Raw genomic sequence first — 26397 nt, 5'->3', positions numbered from 1 at the left:
GATATGGTATGCATAATTCAGAGAATTCATTTTTCAGTCTTTCATTCTATTTCCCACATCAACATAACTAGTTTGTTTTTAAAGCAATATTGAAGAATGAGGTGATGTGTGTAATTATTGTACAGTGTTGTTTATTTTTCTTTTGAGTTAGTAGTTTTATTCAAATAGACACTGCATATACTACAAATGCCATATATTTATATATAACTGTACAAAACATTGTTATTTTTATAAATATATATAGTATTTGAAAATATGAAGCTGCAATTAATAATCACTCCATAGGTGTTAATGAATTTATGATTGAGCAAATTAATAATTAGAACAAAAATATATCTATATGAAAACAAACTTCAACACAAATAATTTAAGACTATATAGTGTTACAGGCAGGTATTAAAATGGAGCACTTCATATTATTTAAACTATTCTATCAATACAGTTTTGATGGAATTTATATAAAATACATCATTTTTAAATTTTATTTTGTGTTGCCTAATTCCAAAGAAGAATCAAGAATTACTTTTTTTCCTACAAATCAAAATTTTTCACTTAGTAGGCTAATTTAAAGAAAGACACACTTTTATCCCATGATTCCCATTTAGCCAAATAGACTTTGTGACACCTGATCAGCATAGCCATGGGGAGACTGAGCAGCTGTGGCTGCCGCCTCTGAAACTCAATAAATAAAAAGCTGGCCGTAACCTGTAAGTCTGTAAGTCTGGTGCCTTTGAAATCATTACATTCATTAAATACTCCTGCATTTATTTATTGCTTGCCTTTCATCATGAAATCAGAAAATGTCCCTTTTCAAAGCAATATGCATGAACCTGAGAGTGTGAGCAATCAATCTCAGGCAGCATTCTTATGCATAGCTGTAAAGTTGTAATTAACATACTAGGTTGACATTGGGATTACTGTGGTGCTTACCTGCTCCAACAACTTTGTCAATGGATATGTTGGTGGCATCCAATTCCTTAGCAAACTCATGAACTGCTTGGGTAGGGTCCTCATATGTGTGTGGGTCAACATAAGTCCTGAGACCTGGAAGTTTTACTGTTTAAAGAAAGGAAGAAAGGCATTACTGTAGCTAGATGTATAAAACCTTTACTGAGAAAGTTTTATGATAACATTATTAGTTTAAAAAAATTCCCATGACATTAAACTGCATCAACCTTTGGTTTATTCACAGAAATTATCAGACAGAAAAGTTAGAGTAAATAAGTTGAACAATTTAAGAAAAAAATTTCCTTGTAATGAAACAGAGAGAGGAGTTCTGTCTTTAAAATCAGTAGAAGGAAAAGGGGAGAAGGCAATGGCAACCCACTCCAGTACTCTTGCCTGGAAAATCCCATGGGCGGAGGAGCCTGGTGGGCTGCAGTCCATAGAGTCGCTAAGAGTTGGACACGACTGAGCGACTTCACTTTTTTCATTTTCATGCACTGGAGAAGGAAATGGCAACCCGCTCCAGCATTCTTGCCTGGAGAATCCCAGGGACGACGGAGCCTGGTGGGCTGCCGTCTATGGGGTCGCACAGAGTCGGACATGACTGAAGCAACTTAGCAGCAGCAGCAGTAGCAGCAGAAGGAAAATGAGGGGGTTCTTAAGAAGAGAAGAATGGTTCAGAATTGAGTCTGCCCAGCAATGACTACCTGTAACAAGAGTGAGTGAATGCCTTCACACTATCACACATGTGTGATTCAACAAAGTGAAATAACCAAATATTTATTATAGTGTCACATGTGACAATAAAGGAAAGTTTGTGAAATACTTTCATAAGGTGGGATAGCTGCTGTAATTATAGATAAATTAATTAGAGGATATAAAACAACATGTTTTTTGTCTGACACTGTTCTGCTTTTATTAACAATCATTCAAAATTCTCCACTTCAATTATAGATCTAAATTAAACTGTGAGTATGTGTATATATGGGCTTCCTTGGTGGTTCAACAGTAAAGAATCCACTTGCCAATGCAGGAGACACAGAAGATCATGGGTTCAATCACTGAGTGGAGAAGATCCCTGGAAGAAGAAATGTCAACCCACTCTAGTACTGTTGCCTGGAAAATCCCGTGGATGGAGGAGCCTGGTAGGCTGCAGTCCATGGGGTCGGGAAGAGTCGGACATGACTGAGCGACTTCACTTTCACTTTTCATTTTCATGCATTGGAGAAGGAAATGGCAAGCCACTCCAGTGTTCTTGCCTGGAGAATCCCAGGGACAGGGGAGCCTGGTGGGCTGCCATCTATGGAGTCCCACAGAGTTGGACACGACTGAAGCGACTTAGCAGCAGCAGCAACTGAAATCTTACTGTGTGGAGCTTTTCAACATGTGTCCATGCTAAGTCACTTCAGTTGTGTCCGATTCTTTGTGACCCTACGGATCGTAGCCCAGCTGGCTCCTCTATCCATGGGGTTCTCCAAGCAAGAACACTGGAGTGGGTTGCCACACCCTCCTCCAGGGGATCTTCTTGACCCAGGAATCAAACCCACATTTCTGCTACTGCTACTGCTGCTAAGTCGCTTCAGTCGTGTCCAACTCTGTACAACCCCATAGACAGCAGCCCACCAGGCTCCCCCATCCCTGGGATTCTCCAGGCAAGAATACTGGAGTGGGTTGCCATTTCCTTCTCCAATGTATGAAGGTGAAAAGTGAAAGTGAAGTCACTCAGTCCTGTCCGACTCTGAGTGACCCCATGGACTGCAGCCTACCGGGCTCCTCCGTCCATGGGATTTTCCAGGCGAGAGTACTGGAGTAGGGTGCCATCCCCTTCTCCCACCCACATCTCTAAAGTTTCCTTAATTGGCAGGTGGATTCTTTATCACTAGGGTCACCTGGGAAGGTGACCACCCAGCTTTTCAATATAGTTAAAGGCAATACAATTATTATCTATAAGTTTAATAATGGTGCCAAAGAGCTAAATTCCCAACATAAATCATATTTATGGCTTAGCAAATATAAACTTTCTTCATAGTTTATTTAATCATTCTGAAGGTAGAAAATATTCACAATGTTCCAAATTAAAATTGCACAGACAAAAATATATGTAAAGTTTAAAAATATAATAAAATTAAAAAAAAAAAGATATAGGGGAATCATTTTGAATTTGATTTAATTTTAATGAAATTTCTATCATTTAGAAAAATAATTCACATTATAAACAATTTGGAATGTTCAAGACACTTTCTCTGAAAACTTTCTCTAAAAAGGAAACCTAAAATCTATTAAAGTACATAACACTAATGCTTTAACATTAAATAATAATATAATAAACTCCTACACTTTATGCACCAATATAACTGATTTTGATTTTAATTTTAGTAACATTAGTAAAATTATTTTAGCTAGGAAAGTGGATACCTAATAGTGATATATTTTTTTCTTATCACACTATATTATTGAAGGATTTTTTTTAATATCCTAAATTAGCAAATAAAATCAGACATTGTCTTTTCTGATACCACTTTTTAATAGAAAAATCTTAATGGCAAAATCACACCTGAACATTCTGGAATTTCTGAAGGTGTCTTTGAGTCAGTTTGGTAGTTCACATGAAACAGGTGTAGGGACTGTCATGACAGCAATTGTTCCAGAGAGCCTTCAGCACAATGGCCATTCAGCCAATGAGTCCAGGATTTCAGAATTTAGATTAAGAAATGGTTAGTTTGCTAATCTACAGGATGACTCTGTGAATGCCATGTTACATCACATAATAATTTATGTTCCTGGGAAACCTCCATAGACGTTTTGAGTAAAGAGCCGCTTCTTCAGAAGCTGTTGAGGCAGCAGAACAGGTATGAAAGGTGAGGGAGCACATGGAGAATTGAGGAGAAAATGGGTTAGTGACTCTCCTTCCTCGGCCTGGTGTTGACCCCAACACTGGAAAAAGGCAACCACTCTCCATCCAAGGGCAGAGTGTTGATAATTGAGGTGACACTCATAGCTAGGGAATCAACATTCACAAAAAAGGAGAAGTAGTAAGTTTTTTGCCCTTGCTCTGGGCAAACTGTGAGTGGAGTTGCTTTGAAGTAAGAACTCTACTTTTCTGCAGGACAAAGAACGTACTAGGCATAAGAGGAGGAAAGCTCTGAAAAATATGCTTTTCAAGTGCCCAGCATTGACTGCCTGTGATTGTAGCTATTGCCCAGGAAAAGACAGAGCCTATTGCCATTATTAATAGCTTCATGTTAAGAAGGTTATTCACAAATAGAAATATCCTTTGGTTTCCTGGAGACAGAATTTGAGCTCAAAAATGCCCATTTCTTTGGAGCTCACACATCAGCTTGCATGCTTCTGCTGTTATTATAAGCATTATTGTTTCATATAAAAATAGTCACTCTTTAGTACAGTGGTCTACTATTATTTATTATTACACTAGAACTATTTCTATATTATCAATACTAAAACATTTTACTGTAAAACAAGCAAACAGATTTTCTTGCTTTGGGGTAAGGAAAACAGTAAAAGTAACCAAAGATTTAGTAAAAGATGTCAAGAAATGAAGTCTTCTTAGAACCTTTCTGTATAGTCATTTTGGTTACATTTTAAAGAAGACACATCAAATGGAGGCTAGAATATGTGACCATCCCGTTTTGATTTTCCCGCTAGTCATTTTAAGTTTGGGGACTAGTAAAGTAAGAAAATCTGGCATTCCTTTTCAAGAGAAATGGTAGCATTTTTTAAAATTACATGAAAAATATTTTTCTTTCTAGTAAACAGTTACAAATATTCCACTTTGCCGAATTTAAGGAAATCAACTTGGGCGATATTTACTGGCAAAATATGGATATGGGGCTAAGGGATACAAATTGCTGCATATAAATTAGGTAAGCAACAAAAATACATTGTTTAGCATAGAAGTTATAGCCATTTACTCATAGTAACTTTTAATGGCATATGATCTGCAAAAATCCTGAATAACTATGCTGTACATGTGAAACTAATATTGTAAATCAACTATACGTAAATTTAAAGAAGGAATTACAAAGAAGATTTTAAAATGAGTTGTTAGGAAGGATGTCTCAAACATTTTAAATAAGCACCAGCTTTAAACAGTCTTGAAAGTGTGCTTTAGAGTTACCATTCCATTCCTGTCAACCCTAGAGAGTATCCATATTACTAAATAATCTAAAAATTAAATAGTCATTCCTGTATAAAATCAATCAAATTCTTCATGATTGATTAAAATCAAATAAATGGCTTTTCTATCCACATGACATTTAGAGAAACAAAACAAATATAAACACATATACACACATCTCCAAGAAAAATGGCCTGTTCACTGTGGGAGCTCTGGCTGCTGATTTTTAACTGCCATCCCCAGAGGTTCCAGGAATCAGGTGATTCAGGATGCAAGCGCATAATCCCTTCACACCAATAATTAAGGGCAACACACAGAGTAACTGGGCTGTGTCAAGAAAACCAGATAATAAACACATGCACACGTGTTAAGCTGCACTACTTTACAGCTCGTTCTGTGCAAACACAGTAATTTACATTTCCATTTTACCAGCATGAGTTGCCCTAAGGATAGCAAAAAAGTAAAAAGGCCCAGGCAGAGAGGGCAAGGGGACAGGATCTTAGGAGGTGAAACACATTTCTTTCCTTTTGAAGCAATATTATAGGATTTGTAACAAGGCTGGAGGGAATGGTTCATAGCTAGAGCTTTTCAAAGTAATACCAAATAAATGGTTGAAATAAACCAGCTGTAGCATTAAGACACAGAAAGTTTATGACAGGCATATAAGGTACTTTATGTCCTTAAAGCTAGGGTAAAACACATTTCGTTTTTGTTTGGCTATCATAAGTATATTGTGTTTGAAGAAAATTAAAGCTTCAGCAAACTCCACCATAAAAACAAACAGCTAAAGCAGATTGGAGTCATAGAGGAACCTGCTTAAAATTGGTGCACAGAAATTTATCAATGCTTCAAGTTTATGAGATTTATAATTCCTATATAAAGAACCAAATCAGTACGGCCTGCTCTAAAGACAGTATTTACATCCATTGTCCAACTCAGATTAAGATGAACTTAATCCACAGGAATGCAACTGTTTTGACTAATTTATGCAAGGTGAATGTGATGCAGTGTTTTGTGGGATCATGAAGGAAAAGCTAGATAAATATCCTGTAACTTGTTCATGCACTCTTTTAAAACTTTTGAGTTGCAAACCTAACTACTCCGGATTGAGATATTGATATTATATTATTGATATTGGTTTTTCTGTGAATTATTCTATAATGAGATGGAAAAATCAAACAATGCTCTCTGTGAACTCTGCCTTTCTGTCTATCCTACTTTAACTTACATTTTGGAAAACACTTTTTTTTTTTTTAATCTACTATATGCTTCCTGCATGGTAACAACAGGTCATCAAGTTTTTACTGCAAAGTTACAACCTTTAGATGGAAGTTCAATGACTAATAGGAAGTATCATGTTGAACTGAAAGCATTTATAGAAGGCAACTGCTGCTGCTGCTAAGTCGCTTCAGTCGTGTCCGACCCTGTGCGACCCCATAGACGGCAGCCCACCAGGCTCCCCCGTCCCTGGGATTCTCCAGGCAAGAACACTGGAGTGGGTTGCCATTTCCTTCTCCAATGCATGAAAGTGAAAAGTGAAAGTGAAGTCACTCAGTCGTGTCCAACTCTTAGCGACCTCATGGACTGCAGCCTACCAGGCTCCTTTGTCCATGGGATTTTCTAGGCAAGCGTACTGGAGTGGGTTGCCACTGCCTTCTCCAATAGAAGGCAACAGTGAATGTCAAAGAAAGTAATGCTTACAAGACTACATTAGTTACAGTGAGATTATTGGAGAACATATAAGAATGAGTATAATCTTTGTACTAATTTCCAGGAGGACGTGCCACTGATTAGTAATCGCCACAATAAACTGAGCCATAGTTTGGAAAAGCAAAACACTTGGAATGATTTGTTTTGCCAGAAGGAAAAAAAAAAGTCTTTTTATTAGCTATAAATACTTTGTTTCTTAAAATAGTATTTCTTTTAAAGAATATTAAAAATAGACTAAATTGTTTGATATTAAAATAAGAAGGGAAAGCATTGACTTCCTTACCAATTGGATATATCATGTAACTCCAAAGTAAAGTTTATTCTAAAGGCTTTCTCCTGGTTGGTTGACAAAATGGAGTCAGGCATTTCACATAAACAAAGGTTGTTTATATTTACTTGGCAGTTAAGAAAGGAAAAAAGATTCCTATTTAGATTTCAGCAAATAACTAGTAATAAGGAAATTGAAGATACGCTTTGCCTTTCAGCCATGCAGAGCTGACTGTAGTTATGTACTTCCCATCATGAGCATTATTTGAATATAAACCACCAGTTGCCCTTCATGTTAGTTTAAGTATGCTGCAATACAGACACGTAAAAATTACTTAATGCAGAGCCGTGGATTCCTTTCTCCATTTGAAATAAATGGAACTTGCTCAACCTTCTGAATTCTCTATGTCAGGGGGAAGTTATCCAGTTTTAAGTCAACAACTGCTAAAACTGAAATGGTAAAACCAAGACACCAAACATGTTTAGAAACTTACAGTGTCCATTCCCAAAATGAAGTCTTTTTTCATCTGCACCATGTTTCGACTTATGATAGCCACAGAACCTAGAGGTGAATCAAAGGAAGAGAACACAGAAAATAAATATACTGAAAACAATGATCTATGTTCAGAATGTGCAAAGCACACACAAAAAAGCATTTTCTATGAACAATTAAATGCTTTAGTGAAAGTTTAATGACTTCATATTTTCTAAATCCTCTAGAGAAAGCTTCTTTCTCTGGGGATCCTGGAAAGCTGCCTAATGAGGAGATATGGAGAGTAGCTTCCCCACTGTGCAGACTCCTTCAGTTCAGGTTTTATAATGGCCCTAGCAAGTGTTTATAGTATTTTTTTAAAAACAACTGCTGTTAGAATGAATGGAGAGTAAAGTTTCCATTGTTAGTGATTAGTGCTGTGCAGTGTAGCCAGTGTTCTGGGTGAGAAAGTGTCAGGGAAATCTGGGGTGTATTTGATGAGAGAAGCGATAATTGGAAAAAGAAAGTAAAAACTAAGAGTGAGGTCAGAAGAGAGAAGAGAAACGGTATGTTTTGGAGAGTGGGGCACGAAATTAATGAAAAAAAGAAACTCGAAACTAAAGGTGGAGAATCAAAAGAAAGGGAGAAAAAAGAAAGATCTAGAATACAAGTGGAGACATTCTTATTCGTTAAAATAACTTATTGACTAAACTCTTCAGAGTTTAGTGGCAATTGAGGGGAACAAGCAATGCAGTAATGAAAGTAAGTTGTAAAACAGACTGTGAACGCACCTCCCAATCAAAACATAGGTGACGACTGTGAGGAGGATAATTGCTACCGCCGCTGAAATGGCAATCATTACCACTTGGCTATTTTCACCAGAGATGGAGAAAGCTGTGAGGTTGGAGAGAAAACAATAAGAAAAAACTAGGCATTGACAGAGCATAACTAAACTTTACCTGAAAAAGTTGATAAATTAAGTCATATTTTTTCTGCTTTTACCTAAAAGATGGCTTGCTGTCTAATACAACATAAAAAGAATTCTTCATTTAGTGTAAAATGATAGACATTTTGTATAGTTTTACTTGAAGTTTCTGATTAATAAGAATAAATACTCTGTTTTCATGGTATGAAATGCTCACTAGTTGAGCATCTACTGCACGAAACATGCTGAACTGGTTTTCTTTATACTCATTGGCAAGAGGCTCATCAGATAAATAGAAATCATCAGAGAAATACAGGGGATAGTTCAAGTTTCCCAGAATGAAATACAAAAACTTTCTCATTAGTTTGCTTAGTCTCTAACGTCTGTATTTATTTAAAAGATGGTATAATACCTGTCCTATGGACCTCAACACATCTCACCAACAAATTGTTCCTGTCCCTGTATTTCCTACCTTAGTAAATGGCCCATCACTCACTCACTCACCAACACCAGGTATTAGCAAATATTCTCCAGGAGCCAAATCTGGCCTGCCATCAATTTTTGTATAGCTCAGAAACTCAGAACAACTTATATTTTTTAATGGTTGTAACAAATCAAGAGAAGATTTTGTGATATGAGAAAATTATATAAAATTCAAACTTTGGTGTCCATAAATAAAATTGCATTGGAGCATAGCCACATTCATTTATTTGTTCATTGTCTATGGCAGCTTTTATACTAAAATTAGTGAAGTTGTATAGGAGCAACAGAAACTGTATGTACACTAAGCATAAAATATTTATTTTCTAGCCCCTTACAGAAAATGTTTACTGACCCTTGACTAAACCCAATGCTTCTCTAACTTTGTTATTCATTTGCTATTGTGTCCAACTCTTTGTGACCCCATGGACTGCAGCACACCAGACTTCTCTGTCCTTCACTATCTCCCAGGGTTTGCTCTCTAACTTATTCACATAAATCACTTGAGGATCTTTTGAAGAAAGCAGTTTCAGGCGGTCTGGAGTGGGGACTGAAACTGTGCATATCTTATGAGCTCCCAGTAATGCTGATGCTGCTGATTTTAGACCACAGCATTTTAAGTAACAAAGATGTAGGCCATAAATATAAAGTCACCTGTCTTCTCCCTCTCCTGATTATTCTGCATCCAATTAATCATGAAATTCTTTTAAATATTTTAGTTTCTGTCTTCATTTCTCTTCTGGATAACAATAAAAAAATTCCCAACTGATCTCTATTTGCAGGCCTTGCCTATCTTAGCTGGCCACCGGAGTATTCCTGCTAAACCATGAGTTTGATTATGTCATTCTCATGTATAAAAGTTTTGCAGGGCTCTTTGTCACTTTCTGGATAAAATGTGTGTATTCCATTTAGGATCTGTTCTCTGTCTAAATCTCTAGCCTCATCTGCTAACAAAATCCATAAACATTCTAATCTCTATACTTTCTAAAATATGCACACTTCCTGGAACATTCCCTCTCATAGACTCATACTTTAACATTTATTGTTTTTATATTCATAAATGCTGATTAAACAAATAAATGAGTTGGGTATCAAAAGAAGAGCTTAGAAGAGACGGTTAAGTTATATTATCACCGCTTCAGAAACCAAGGTCACATCTTGAGCCTGATGAAAATCTAAGGCTGGAAGATTTTCTCCAAAATACTTCAATTTAGGGAATAGTTAAATGATGCAAATTAAAAAAAAATAACATGGCAGATAGACTATTAGAAGTTTTCTAAACATCTGAAAAAAAAAAGAACTGAGTGTGGTAGGATGGTATACTCATAATATAAACTGTTGCAAGCACTTTATTCTTTACAACCAGAAAACTATTGTTTATACTTCCATGGCAGTCATGGGAGTGCCTGCTAGGATCTCTCTACTGCCAAGCCTGCAGTGGGCAGACAGCCTCCAGCTGCTGCGCCTTCAGTATCCACTGCAGTCACATTCTCCTCAATGACTAACTATGGAAAGGGGACTGGAGCCAGGCTACTTGTGCCCCATGCACGGCTCCTGCAAAGGGTGATCTTCATTCTGGGGCTCACCATTAGCTTGGTGAGACTCTCGGAGCTGCGTTGCTTTCTGAGGCTCATTATTCTGAATTCGGCTTTCTTTCTGTCTTCATAGATGGCTGACCTACATCTCAGTCTGAGGCTCTGCTTGGCCATATCCGCTCCTCCTGTTTTATTTTTTATCTGTTTCCCTTCCCTTCCCTCCCCAAAGCTCTTGTAATTCTACCTTAGTATCTGCTTTCCAGAAAACCTGAACTGATGCATCCCTATCCGTTGGCTATACATCATGAGTCATTTGTAAAATAACTTAACCTTGTAATTCAATAATGTTCCATGAACATATAATAATCACTTTATCTCATGCTTTGGTAAATTTTATCCAGTTTATAAAATAAAGGTCAGAGAAGCTAGGAGACTAAACATGACAGAAAAAAAGAATTTTCTTTTCATCAAAGACAGGATTAAACTTGACCCCTCTACAATTCCCTCTAGTTCTCAATATAGATAAATTCCAGAGACTATCTAAAAACACATGACCAAATCAAATTATTTTTGTGCTGGAAATTGGCAAACATTTGAAAGAATAATATTGATTAAATGTGTGTGATAGAGTTGTCTAATAGTTTTATGTGGCATACTGTCAACAATCTATATCTATTATAATTCTTAGAAATTTAGTTTGACTCTGTTTCCCACAGCAAACTGCTTCCCCTGTGTCTAGTCTCTTCCCATTTTTGTCCATCCTACACACGCTGTCCACTGTCTTTCCCTAAGGAAGACTGGTGAGGAGTACATTCTCAAGAGCAGAATGCCCGGCTTTGTACCAATTTGCTATGTGATGTAATATGATTGTTGTAAGGATTAAAGGAGTTAATACAAGTTAAATACTAGAACAGTGCTAAACACATAATAAGGATTTAATAAATCTATTTTTGTTATTTCCTTTTCCTTGTGAAGAACCGGAAAAAGTACTCCATATCTTACAAAATTACATACGACAGTCTAATTTTGATACACAAAGTTCTTTATATAATGGTTCCACTCTACTTTTATCAGGCGTTCTTAATAACCCCTAAAAATAGGGTCCAAGAGATTAAAGTTGCTGCATACGCATTCATTAGAAACAATGAAAAGGCAGTATGAAGCATTTAGCAGTGCTGACTGAATTGTCCCCAGGCCAATCTTCTTGAATAGTAATATCCAATAAGCTCTTCCAATGCCAAAACTCAGCTTTATCCCATATATGTTTGTTCCACAAATTCCTTGGATGTTCAAATTACGTACTATACATTTAAACAGGACACACACAGTGCCTGCTATACTACTATACCAGGTGATATTTTAAGTACTTTATAAACATCAATTAACTTAATCAATATAAAAACCATATGGAGTCACAACAGTGATCTTTCCCAGTTTTCAGATAGGGAAACTAAGACATTGGAGACTGAAGTGGTGTGTCACGGTCATCCTAATGGGTGTCAGTTTACTCCAGGGTCCCTTTCTTAAGCCTACACTGCACCTTCCTTTTGTAGTCACAAAGCACACACTCCAGATTCAGTTTCTGCCCACAGGGTTTCTAAAATATTAGACTGTCAGTTTTCTCAAACATGCCACACCGTTCCATGTCTGGACATCTTGCTTTGGTGGATGCCATCTTTGTACTATGAAAGTCCTTTTACTCATATATACTCTATAAGTTTTCTGGGGGACTTAGCATAACTTTCTTTCTTTCTTTTCCTTTTTAATGTGCAATAGCAGCACTGGATCAGTACTCCAAAATCTGGAGACTCTAGGCTCATTGACTTTACTTACTAGCTCTGCAATCTCAGGAAGGAAAAAAAAAAAAAAAGAACTCTGTGTCCTAGACCACAGATAAAAATAAATAATAGTATCTGAATAGCTTACTGAATGGGATCAGATTACATGTTTATGAGAATACCTTACATACTGTCACAAAAATACATGGGTTCTAGAATCAGACCCATAATTTACCAATTGAGTAACTTTAGAAAACTTACTTAACTTCTCTAAGCCTCAGTTTCCTCTTCTACAAAATGATGATAATAAATGTAAAGCACTGACACATAGATAATGAGTGTTAGTCGCTCAGTCATGTCTGACTTTGTGACCCCATGGACTACAGCCATCCAGGCTCCTTCATCTGTGGCATTCTCCAGGCAAGAATACTGGAGTGGGGTAGCTATTCCCTTCTCCAAGGATCTTCCCAACCCAGGGATTGAACCAGGGTCTGCCACATTGCAGGCAGATTCTTTGACCTGATAGCAAGAAACTTTAAATCACTTAGGAAAATATATGGTTATGGTAAACCAAGATCAAAAAATACTAACTAAATTCCAGATAAAAGTAAACTATGTTCTACTAAGAAATATTTATATGTCTTATGAGTAAAACTTTATAATTAAAAAAATAAAAACTAGAATAATCAATATACTGTTAATTCCAAGCAGGAGGTTTTTTATATCTTCTAAATATCAATCTGTAATAAATAAGAAAAATCCTTAGAGTTCTTATGAAGATATCATTTTGATTTAAAAAATGAAGTGAGAGTTTTGATTATTTTTCTTTTTTTCCCTAAGAAAAAAGGTAATGTTTAAACCTATATTTACTTATTTTTAAACTCTGGAAGAAATCTATAGTAAAATACTAAGAGTGAATGGATTTTAAAAAAATCAAACTGTGCAATTGAAAGATTTTTATAAATGGAGGAGGGTATTAAAAAAGGTTCTCTTTCTCTCTATCTTCTTTTCATCTGATCTATCAATCAATGGAAATATAGCAAATATAAAACTTGTTTGCAAAAGTCCTAAGAATCTCATTTTTAAATGGGATGTTTCTTAAACCTCAGACACTGATGCCTCATTAGAAGATCATGCATAACATGACCACAGCTCTATCTGTGGTAAATTTGGAATCACATTACAATTGTAGAATTTGTGGTTGGTTTTGCAAATTTACTTATCAGACAGGGTTAACTGCTAATTAAGAATGTGTGAGGTTAGACTGGTGTTCCAAACTACGCATTAATATAATACATATTTATCTAATGGTGTTCTGCACCTCCTGCTCCTCAATATGCCTAGTTTGTAACACACTATATAATAAATATTTGATTTTTATAGTTCTGTGATTTGTGATCTCTCTTGTTAAAGCAACTATTCATTTTGGTGTTGTTAATGCCAATAACTATTTAAAAGTTTGAAAAAATTCCATCTACAATCATTTCACAATGAGGAACTTTCTTTGTGGCACTTAAAATTTATAAAAAGACTTAGAACTGAAAATTTTAAATTGCAATTGTAATTTATTATTGCGGCATCTAAAATTTTAAATTTGTTTTAAACCTCTTCACAGAGATTTGGACTTCCACGGTATTTTGCATCCTTGTTTTTATGTCCTCAAAGGGTGATTTCTCCGTGTTCATTCCATCACAGGAAGATTAGGTGAGGTCTAACATACAGACTCCATATCTGAGACTTGAATCCTCTTTGCCATCCAAGGGGGATTGGTTCCAGGACCTTCTATAGATACCAAAATTTAAGGATGCTAAAGTCCCTTTTATAAATTGGTGTAGTATTTACATATAACTTAAACACATCCTGCCTTATACATTGAAGCATCTCTAGATTACTAATAATATATAATAAAAATTAATGCAATGTAAATAGTTGCTGGATTGCCAAAAATTATAGTTGTGCCTTTTGGAATTTTCTGGAATTGTTTTGTACATATATATGTATATATATATATATATGTATATATAAAAATTTTATTGAAGTACAGTCTAGTGGATTTACAATGCTGTATTAATTAATTTCTGCTGTACAACAAAGTGACAGTTATACATATATATTCTTTTTCAAATTCTTTCCTATTGTATTCCACTATGGTTTTATCACAGGATATTAAATATTGCTGCTGTTATTGTTCAGTTGCTCAGTCTCGTCCAATTTTTTGTGACCCCATGAACTGCAGCAGGCCAGGCTTCCCTGTCCTTCACCATTCCCGGAGCTTGCTCAAGCTCATGTCCACTGCGTTGCTGATGTCATCCAACCATCTCATCCTTTGTCATCCCCCCATCTCATCCTTTATCATCCCCTTCTCCTTGTGCCTTCAATCTTTCCCAGAATCAGGGTCTTTTTCAATGAGTTGGTTCTTCCCATAAGCTGGCCAAAGTGTTGGAGTTCAGCTTCAGCATCAGTCCTTCTAATGAATATTCAGGGTTGAATTCCTTTAGGATTGACTGGTTTGATCTCCTTGCAGTCCATGGGACTCTCAAGAGTCTTCTCCAATACCACAGTTCAAAGGCATCAATTCTTTGGCACTCAGCCTTTTTTATTGTCCCACTCTCACATACATACGTGACTACTGGAAAAACCATAGCTTTGACTATATGGAACTTAGTAGGCAAAGTAATGTCTCTGCTTTTTAATTCACTGTCTAGGTTTCTCATTGCTTTTCTTCCAAAGAGCATCTTTAATTTCATGGTTGCAGTCACTGTCCACAGTGATTTTGGAAACCAAGAAAATAAAGTCTGTCTCTGCTTCCAGTTTTTCCCCGTCTATTTGCCATGAAGTAATGGGACCAGATGCCATGATCTTCTTTTTTTAAATGCTGAGTTTAAGCCAGCATTTTACTTTCTTGTTCATCTTCAGCAAGAGGGTCTTTAATTCCTCTTTGCTTTCTGCCATAAGGGTGGTGTCATTTGCATATCTGAGGTTATTGATATTTCTCCCTTCAACCTTTATTCCAGTTTGTGCTTCATCAAGCCTGGCATTTCACATGATGTACTCTGCATGTAAGTTGCATAAGCAGGGTGACAATATACAGCCTTGACTCCTTTCCCAATTTGGAACCAGTCCATTGTTCCATGACTGGTTCTAACTGTTGTTTCTTTCCCAATTTGGAACCAGTCCATTGTTCCATGACTGGTTCTAACTGTTGTTTCTTGACCTGCATACAGATTTCGCAGGAGACAGGTAAGGTGGGCTGGTATTCCAATCTCTTAAAAATTTTTCCACAGTTGTAATGATCTACACTGTCAAAGGCTTTAGTGTAATTAATGATGCAGAAGTAGATGTTATTCTGGAATTCTCTTGTTTTTTCAGTGATCCAAAGGATGTTGTTAATTTGATCTCTGACACTCTGCCTTTTAAAATCCAGTTTGAATATCTGGAAGTTCTTGGTTCACATATTGTTGAAGCTTGAAGGATTTTGAGCATTACTTTGATAGCATGTGAAATAATTGTAATTGTGTGGTAGTTTGAACATTCTTTGGCATTGCCCTTCCTTGGGATTGGAATGAAAACTGATCTTTCTAGTCCTGTGGCCACTGCTGAGTTTTTCAAATTTGCTGGCATACTGAGTGCAGCACTTTAACAGCATCATCTGCTAGGTTTTGAAGTAGCTCAGCTGGAATTCCATCACTTCACTAATTTTGCTAGCAGTATTGCTTCCTAAGGCCCACTTGACTTCACACTCCAGGATGTCTGGCTTTGTGTGAGTGACCACACCATTGTGGCTCTCTGGGTCATTTAGATCTTTTTTGTATATTTTTTCTGGGTATTCTTGTGACCTCTTCTTAATATCTTCTGCTTCTGTTGCTGCTGCTGCTGCTAAGTCACTTTAGTCGTTTCCGACTCTGTGCGACCCCATAGACAGCAGCCCACCAGGCTCCCCCGTCCCTGGGATTCTCCAGGCAAGTACACTGGAGTGGGTTGCCATTTCCTTCTCCAATGCATGAAAGTGAAGTCGCTCAGTCATGTCCGACTCTTAGTGACCCCATTGACTGCAGCCCACCAGGCTCCTCTGTCCATGGGATTTGCCAGGCAAGAGTACTGGAGTGGGGTGCCATTGCCTTCTCCACTGCTTCTGTTAGGTCCACACTGTTTCTGTCCTTTATTGGGCCTATCTTTGCATGAAATGCTCCCTTGGTATCTCTAATTTTCTTGAAGAGATCTCTAGTGTTTCCCATTCTATTGTTTTCATCTTTTCCTTTGCATTGTTCATTTAGGAAGGCTTTCTTATCTCTCCTTGCTCTTCTCTCAAACTCTGCATTCAAATGGATATATCTTTCCTTTTCTCCTTTGCCTTTAGCGTCTCGTCTTTTCTCAGTTATTTGTAAGTCCTCCTGAGACAACCACTGTGTCTTTTTGCATTTCTTTTCTTGGGGATGGGGATGGCCTCCTGTACAATGTCACAAACCTCAGCCCATAGTTCTTCAGGCACTGTGTCTATCAGACCTAATCCCCTGAGTCAAATTGTCACTTCCACTATATAATCATAAGGAATTTGATTTCATTTATACCTGAATGTGTTATCTGCATATCTGAGGTTACTGATATTTCTCCCGGCAATCTTGATTCCAGCTTGTTTTTTTTTTTTTTTTGGGCTCCAAAATCACTGCAGATGGTGATTGCAGCCATGAAATTAAAAGACGCTTACTCCTTGGAAGAAAAGTTATGACCAACTTAGCATATTCAAAAGCAGAGACATTACTTTGCCAACAAAGGTCCATCTAGTCAAGGCTATGGTTTTTCCTGTGGTCATGTATGGAGAGAGTTGGACTGTAAAGAGGGCTGAGTGCCGAAGAATTGATGCTTTTGAACTGTGGTGTTGGAGAAGACTCTTGAGAGTCCCTTTGACTGCAAGGAGATCCAACCAGTCCATTCTGAAGGAGATCAACCCTGGGATTTCTTTGGAAGGACTGATGCTAAAGCTGAAAGTCCAGTACTTTGGCCACCTCATGCAAAGAGTTGACTCATTGGAAAAGACTCTGATGCTGGGAGGGATTGGGGGCAGGAGGAGAAGGGGACAACAGAGGATGAGATGGCTGGATGGCATCACCGACTCAATGGACGTGAGTCTGAGTGAACTCTGGGAGTTGGTGATGGACAGGGAGGCCTGGCGTGCTGCGATTCATGGGGTTGCAAAGAGTCGGACACGACTGAGCGACTGAACTGAACTGAACTGAACTGATACCTGAATGGCCTATTGGTTTTCCCTATGTTCTTCAATTTAAGTCTGAATTTTGCAACTAGGAGTTCATGATCTGAGCCACAGTCAGCTCCTGGTCTTGTTTTTGCTGATTGTACAGAGGTTTCCCATTTTTGGCTGCATAGACTATAAACAATCTGATTTCAGTATTGACCATCTGGTGATATCCATGTGTACAGTCATCTCTTGTGTTTTTGGAAGAGGGTTTGCTATGACCAGTGTATTTTCTTGGCAAAACTCTGCCTTTGTCCTGCTTCATTTTGTACTCCAAGGCCAAACTTGCCTGTTACTCCAGATATCCCTTGACTTTCTACTTTTTTACATTTTTGATTCAAGGTTGTTTGGATCTGTGAATGTGGAACCCATAGATCTTGAGGGCCAACTGTGTAGATTTATGTTTTTGAGGATGGAAGCACCCTTTTGAGCAGAGGAATTGTCATGTTTCAGCTGTGAGCTCGTAAATTCTAACACTAGGTTCTCATACCTTGCAGAAGGTAGAGCTAGCATTTCTAATTGTCTGACAAAAAATGTGTGATAAAATATTTTATCATGTTAATTTAAACAGCTTTTATAATTTTTGTTAATCTTGACTATTTCTATGAAACATGAAATTTGGGCATGAAATTCTACCATACCAATAACAATGTAATTTTGTATCATGAATCAAATATTTATAAAATAGGAAATATAGATACGGAGAGAAAAGGCACCTTGAAACTGTCAAAAGAGATTACTGGGTTTCATTTCAATTGTATGCTGGGCATTGTCAGACTCTCCCTTGATTATCTGTTTCTAAAGACTGTTCATCTTTGTCTTTGAGCCTGTTTTACAACTGTGAAATTAGTTCTAAGTAAAAAACTAAGAATAGTTATATACAGTATATAATTTTTCTCATTACAATTAGAATGATTCATTAACTAGAGATATGACTTTTATGTTAGAAAAGATGACCTCAATCATTATATTTATTGTCCTACAGTATATTAATCAGATTTGGATTAACCAATTTATGTAAGTTTTCCTGATGGTCTACACTCATACACACAAACAGACACAAACATACAAATATGTATGTATATGTATATATGTATTTGTTCTTCATGCTGCTGCTGCTACTGAGTCGCTTCAGTCGTGTCCGACTCTGTGCGACCCCATAGACGGCATCCCACAAGGCTCCCCAGTCCCTGGGATTCTCCTGGCAAGAACACTGGAGTGGGTTGCCAGTTCCTTCTCCAATGCATGAAAGTGAAAAGTGAAAGTGAAGTCGCTCAGTCGTGTCCGACCCTTAGCAACCCCATGGACTGCAGCCTTCCAGGCTCCTCCATCCATGGGGTTTTCTAGACAAGAGTACTGGAGTGGGGTGCCATTGCCTTCTCCATATTTCCCTTTAAATCTGTTTAATTTGTTACTAGCTTCTTCATTAATAAGATAAATGAAATCTTTAATCTGTGTTTATTTTAATTAATATTGTAGCCATGATTTTATCTTTTTAAAATTATATTTTAGTTGAGGTTTTTTTCTAATATGAACCAAATGCATTTGAAGAAAAGCAGAGTGCTATTGGGAAAATGTTTGCCAATTTTATAAATTTAGAGTCAGACACACAGGAATATCCAAATTACTTGTGAATGTGAATGAGGTGATGAATGAAGTTTAGATATCCTTAATCTCCAAATGATACTAGATCCATGAGAATTAAAACAATATTAAGTTCCTCATGGATCATCAAGTTTCTTTCTTTATAGTTCATTGAACCATGCAATGAACCTGGAATATCTGAATTAAGAGGTACTTTAATATTCAAGTTAACTTTAATATTAAAGTTAAAATATTGCCGTGAACATTGTAATGTTCCTCAAAGACATTTATGACAAATAGAAGATTAGAAGCATTCCAGGCATTAGAATATGTTCCATTTGTAAAAGAGAAAAAAAAAAAAGATATACACTTACACAAGCACAAGTATACATATACAATGCTATACAAAATTATTAAATGTTCCCCAAGAAATAGTGAAGGACAGGGGAGCCTGGATGCGGCAGTCCGTGGGGTAGCAAAGAGTCAGACACGACTGAACGACTGAACGACAACAAGAAGCAATATACTCTCAGTGTATCACATATTTAACTAAAACTGATTGTGAGAATGAATTATCAGACATCTTTGCAACAGCCTTTCCCTCATACAATATGTTGAAGAAAATACGTACAGTCTGGACTGGTTTCAAACTCAAACTTGCGACTGTTGGTCCCATATCCAGCTGCGGTCCGGGCTCGGATTTGGAATACATATGTAGTATCAGGCTTGAGGCTACTGATGGTAACATTAGTGCCTCGTGCCCTGAGAATCGTATAACTTGTTTCTTGTTCCTGCTTTGAGGTAAGAAAAATCATGTTAAAACCGAATCTTCCTAGTCATGTCAGATGGTAAAAAGCTGAACCCCTCTAAACCAGTTCTTTTAGATTTAACACAGCTCATATGATGAATAAGATATGACAATTGTTTAACTCTCTGAATGTAATAGAGGCATTTTTAAGCTAGAAATATTTATAGAATGTCCCATCTTGGATAAAATAATCTGTTCCCTGCAAATAATGCAGAAATAATTAGTCTTCATTTTTGCCAGTTAATGAATATGTGGATGAAAATAAGTTACCTTCAAAGCCAAAGCTGAATGAAAGCTTCAGTCTAATTTTAAGAATAAACTTTCAAAGAGGAAAATATCCCTTGAATTAAGCTTAACAGGCATCTCAGAAATATTTCTATTAACTGTAAACTATTAAATTTTAAAAGGTCCAAGTTTTATGCACAATTCTACATTAATAACTTCCTTAGTATCAACTATATTTGCAATGTGTTTAATCTAAGTCACTGTGGTTTAGTAGAGATGAAAATCTTCAGATAAATGTCTAGAAATATTTCCCCAAAGAATTCACATTGTACATTGGGAGGTTCACATTGTACATGAATTATAAAGGCTTTTTGTGTCAAGCCTTGTTTATAAAAATTGACTTTACATAGAATTGTGTTTTTCCTTTAACATACATTAGTATATAAGTACCTAAGTTCAAGTAATGGTGGAATGTCCCTGGTACCTGGGATGGGCCTGGAATAGGAGATATAGAACAATGCATATCCTCAACCCAAACTAAATAGAATATTACAGAAAAAAAAGTCATGCATTACATATACTTTTTAGCTAAAGATGCTGGTTATGTATCAGATAGCATTTGAGTTAGTATATTAAATAATGAAGAAGGCTGAATGTATTTACTTTACAGAAATCATTATTTTATGTGTTAAAAAATTTATTAAGCATATATCTACATGGTTGTATTCATCATCATTAATGAACTAAATAGTCAAGACCTTGACTAGTCAAGTCTAGTCAAAGTTAGATCTTTTAGGGCTTAAATCTTAGTGAAACATTAAAAATATTTCTAAGTATCATACATATTTGGAAAAAAATTTTAATTTCAAAATTTATGAATATTTGCTATAAATATTTGTATAAAGTAATTTAAAATAATATTATACATAAGTATACATTGACTTTAAAATGCTTAGACAATAAAAATAGATTCAGTCACTTTTTCCTATGCTAGTTAATATTGTTTCAAAATATTGTTTTATGCTTTCTTTGAAATAAGTTCGGAAAATGATTTATGTTTGTAAAAGATATGAATGTAGGTTAGTAGTATGTTTGAATCAGCTCTACAGAAAAGTTGGGTGTTCCCTGGTTCTGCTATCCAGTCTGAACTGAGGTGCATCATTAATTACCTTTTTATTGTGTTGTATCATCTATAAAACATGGATTCTTATATTTGCTATCCTGTCACATTTTTAAAAATAGAAGATTATGATCAAATGGGTATTTGACAGTACCACAGTGGATCACTGAAAGCTAGGAGGTAATTTATTCATACTATGATTTTGGCACAATGAGGTTTATTAGGTCTCACTTTCTCTCAGTCAAAGAGACATATCCTTTTCCCTATAGGGGGCAGTATGAAAAAAATGGCATCATACTTGTTAAATACTTTAATTTCAAAAAACAGCATAACCACATAGTGCAGAGAAATGCTTATACATTACATATTTTTTTGCATAACTGACCATACCACTAATTCTCACATCTCTTAATGATCCATTTTCATTTAGAAGAAGATATGCAACACAGGGGAAAACATATTACATGAGGAGTGATGACTGTCAGAATTCAAAACAGAGAACCAATGTTTATTAGCAATGAGGCTATGAGAAATTCAAATGTCACTGATTCTGTTTTTGTAATTGTAAAAAAACCTATTTACTTACTCTCATCAGATTATCAAACAACTCAAAATAATGTATGTAGACGTGTTCTGTAAATAGAAGCTATCAATACACAATTCATTTTAAAATACTTTGTAAACTGCAGCAGATAAATGAATATGTTATGTTCATATTAGTAGCTATGAAACCACCCAGCTCTATTGATAAGGTTTGAATACATCTTGTTTTCAAACCTCACCGTAATTTATAACCAGGAAGAAATAAGTGGTACCTAGAGTGATGAAATATCATGGCCTAAATTATACTTACAAATAATTATGTACTTATTTTTTACAATTGTATTACCAAACACAATTTTATAATGTGAGGCACACATACTCCCATCTTCTAATCTCCTTGTACAAAGTAAAGAAAGCTTTCATCATCAGCTCAATAATATAATGGTTTTGTTACCAGTTCAACATTCATATCGGTATTAAATAAAATTCATGTGAATGTGAAGATCAGGAAATGATGCTTAATGCAATGAACTTAGGAATGAACTTAGGAATGAACTTAATGCAATGAACTTAGGAACTTCATCAGTAGATGAAGGAATTGCTATATAATGGTTGTTTAGAACAAGGGTCTCCTGTAGAAGACACAAATGTCATCTCTAATATCATAACTAGATGGCTTACATTCAATGGTAACATCTTTGCTATGGCTTATTGCTGTAGAATGGGGGATATTCAATACAATAATTTCTAAACCCTCCTCTACCTATAAATCAAAGGCAGCACATGACCAGAGTTCTAAATAGAGCATTTTCACAAGCTAGCAGTGTCATTCGTTTCTTTGCAAGAGTATACTCATGAGAAAATAACCTCTTTCCTGACACAGTTCAACTCTTTTAACATTATCTCCCCACCTTTTCATAGTATTTGACCTCATAGTCCAATATGATCCCATTAGGGTGTTCAGGTTCTTGCCAGGATAAAGAAATGCTGTTTCTGGATGTCCGGTCTTTCTTAATCGTCATGACAGGTGATGGAGCTGTAAAGAGAGGATGGGAGGGTATGATGGGAGAATGAAAATTAATTGGATTGGGAAGGGCAGTAAAGAAGAGCAGAGAGGGAAGGGGACAAGCAAATGGAGCCTATCATTGTTCTAATCTTGGCAAGAAAGCACTATTTCCATTTCAAAGGCTCTTGAGTATTAATCTGGCCCCATATCAAGCCTCAGCAGCTGGATTATAGCCCTGGTACATAGAGGCCTGTGGAAATGAGCTGAGATTTTCAGCTGCTGGTGGACTAGTGGCAAGTGAGCAGATGTTTTCAATCTGCTACTATAATGTAAGCAATGAAATATATTTGATATATTAAAAAAGAAAAAAAATATTAGGACTACCTATTTGTTATAATGTTGCAAAGTTATGAATGCCAGAGTCTTCAGCCCATTGATAACATTTTCATATGCAACTCTGTAAGAGGACTGGAATCCATTATGCACAAGGAGTCCCATGGTATCCATAGGTAATAATAATATTTAGTGTATTGTAAAATAGATAGGATTTAGGACATAGTAAAATAGATCTTGACTTCTGGCAAAAAAGCTCTCATGAATAAAAATATATATACCAGGAAACAAGAATCTCTACTTTTACATTTCCATTTCTTAAAAAAGTATATTTAATAAGAAGTACTGAGGAAGTGGGTGCTCTTCGTGTCACAATTCTCTAGATATATTTTGAGGCTCTTATTGGGTGGTGACTCTTTGTTATGTTTTTCCTATGCATTATCAAAAATATAAATATGAATAAAAAACATCTGTCTGGATCAGATATCACAGGGTCACCATATTTTCTAATGGAAGATTAAACATGTTTTAAGTGATATCAGACTTCAAATCCTTCCATTAAAAAGAAAAATGCATACTATCCATCAATGCACTCTTGGTTTCAAATCTCAGTCTTGGTACACTGGCCAACCAAAATCGCCACTGTGAAGTTCAGCAGCGTTCTTCTCTAATGGAATGCAGTAAAACAATTACAAACATGAAACAAACAAAAATCAAGAGTTCTCAGGAACACCAACTGTTGAATTGCTTTCGTTACTAAGGGACATATTTTTTAAAGACTTTTCTCAAATCAAGGATTATTAGAACCCTATGTATTTGCCTTTCCTATAAGAGCTAGCAATAGATGTTTCCTATACATGGATTTGCTGTTTCTATGATTATCAGCTATCATTATTATTATTAACATTATTATGATTATCTTGCCAGCTTTTGCATCCAAACTGCCATCCAATTTATTCCTGTCCATAAATGCCTTTTATTTTATTCTTTACTTAAAAATAGACCTTTCATTAAACTTGCCTTGTGACACTTCTTTACAAAGTGTAAACTTAAAGCATTTATTACAGCAAATTTTCTGTCTTCTTATTTCTACTATATGTAATGTCTTATGAATTTTTGTAATTAAAGTCTCATTATTTTAATGGCCAGGGGATGATCACTTAATTTTTTTCCAAAGTAAAATGTAAGTGTTGCTTTTATGATGGAAAAGTAAAATCATTTCTTTTATCACATTTCGCACCCATTAACAATTAATATACTTTCATGTGGCCTTCCCCGGTGGCTCAGTTGGTAGAGAAACTGCCTGCAATACAGGAGATGTGGGTTGGATCCGTGGGTCAGGAAGATCCCCTGGAGAAGGGCATGGCAACCTACTCCAGTATTCTTGGTAGAGATTCCCATGGACAGAACTCTATGGTGGGCTACAGTCCATAGAGTTGCAAAAAGTCATTCACTTCTGAAGCAACTGAGCAGGCATGCACACACGCATACTTTCATGTAACTGATATAACTTACCTTTTATGTTTGCCTTTTGTCTATTCAATATTATTTTATTTTTCAAACTTGCCTCACAATATCCCCAACCCTAACACTGAGGCAGTTTGCTGCTCTGAAATTGATTTTATGTTAATGATAAATTATTTTACACATATTTAGTTGAAATTTTATAAACTTATTCAAAATTTATAATCATGTCACTGAGTTAGAAATAAATAGCAGGTATGTTAAATTTTCAACAATTAATTTCTTTTTATTTACTCTGATATTTAGAAAAAACAATTTATTATTTTGTTGTTACTAGAATAATTTCAGTCCCAATATTGTTGCTAAAAATTTTGCTTTTTTTTGTACAAAAAAAATGGAGAAATTTCAACAAGTTTCCTCCTGAAGTAAATCCATTAATAGAATGACTTCTAATGCATGCTTACAGAGCATTTCAAAGAAGCAGAATGTTGGAACACTATCCTATTAAACCCATGGAGACCCTCCCTATTTAATTTCATATCGCTCGAAACTGGTTTATTTTCCTTAACAGTTAAAATATATTTTCAAAGAAGTTTTGAAAATTACCAAGTATAGCATCTCTCCTTAAAAAAGAAGAAAAATAATTTGTTTCTAAGAACAATTGTGAAGAGTATCACATAAACTTTTTAGTGAATGCTTTCCAGGCTCTTTTGGGGACCTGCCTAAGTTTTACTGCTTCTGCACTGTGCAAGACTTTATAACTGTTGAAATTCTTCAAAGGTCTTTGAGCAAGCTGCAGGGCCCTGCTGGATTGTAATAAATAGCCTTTTGTAATTCCACACTTACTTAAGTAGAAGCAATTGCTCGAAGCTTGTGCCATCTCTAAGTTAAATGAACCCTTTCTGATTGCTGCTTTTAGGCCCCTGTTAAGTCATTTGTTCTGCTCTTTTAATACACGCCCTTGTGTTGGCTGCGTTTCAGGAGTTCCAGTACAGTGCACCAGCTGAAATCCCATTATGCATAGGTAATGCTCATCAATATTTTAATATTAATCAATAATTAACAAAATCTGTTTTTCTATCCCCTAATAAATAATTTTAAGACATAATAAAATATACTGTAGGAAGAGACAAATTCCATGAGCACTCCGCTGTATCCATGCTTTCTAAATGGTTTCCTAGAACACTTTTTTTTTAATTCACATCTTAAAGTATAATTTACCCATACTTGCTCATGTGTTGTAATACAATTTGTAATATTAATGAGAAACAGTAATATGGATTACATTTTTTTTGTTAGTTTTCAGGTATGGAAGAATGATTTGTTCAAAGTAATTTTCCAAATTCATCAGTTCAGTTCAGTCACTCAGTTGTGTCGGACTCTTTGCGACCCCATGAACCGCAGCAAACCAGGCCTCCCTGTCCATCACCAACTCTCAGAGTTTACCCAAACTCATGTCCATTGAGTCGGTGATGCCATCCAACCATCTCATTCTCTGTCATCCCCTTCTCTTCCTGCCTTCAATCTTTTCCAGCATCAGGATCTTTTCAAATAAGTCAGCTCTTCGCATAAGGTGGCCAAAGGATTGGAGTTTCAGCTTCAACATCAGTCCTTCCAATGAACACCCAGGACTGATCTCCTTTAGGATGGACTGGTTGGATCTCCTTGTAGTCCAAGGGACTCTCAAGACCCTTCTCCAACACCACAGTTCAAAAGCATCAATTCTTCGGTGCTAAGCTTTCTTTGTAGTCCAGCTCTCACATCCATACATGACCACTGGAAAAACCATAGCCTTGACTAGATGGACCTTTGTTGG

The 26397-nt window shown here is 36.1% G+C and overlaps 1 protein-coding gene across 2 annotated transcripts in view; it reads right to left on the bottom strand.

Moving 5' to 3' along the window:
* Positions 1 to 26397, bottom strand: part of EPHA3 (EPH receptor A3) — a 418391-nt gene that overhangs the window by 60259 nt on the left and 331735 nt on the right. The window contains exons 6-10 of one of the 2 annotated variants that reach the window (XM_005892972.2): positions 22690 to 22814; positions 19714 to 19876; positions 8321 to 8423; positions 7552 to 7619; positions 931 to 1056 (exon numbers count right to left, since the gene is read on the bottom strand). In XM_005892972.2, the coding sequence (XP_005893034.1) occupies positions 931 to 1056; positions 7552 to 7619; positions 8321 to 8423; positions 19714 to 19876; positions 22690 to 22814 (585 nt within the window). The remainder of the gene's footprint in view (positions 1 to 930; positions 1057 to 7551; positions 7620 to 8320; positions 8424 to 19713; positions 19877 to 22689; positions 22815 to 26397) is intronic. The other variant, XM_005892973.2, reaches the window with a different exon arrangement.

This window comes from Bos mutus, chromosome 1, assembly GCF_027580195.1.
Source record: "Bos mutus isolate GX-2022 chromosome 1, NWIPB_WYAK_1.1, whole genome shotgun sequence".
Lineage (NCBI taxonomy): Eukaryota > Metazoa > Chordata > Mammalia > Artiodactyla > Bovidae > Bos > Bos mutus.
Note: the sequence above shows the minus strand (reverse complement) of the source record. Positions and strands in the feature narration are given on the sequence as shown.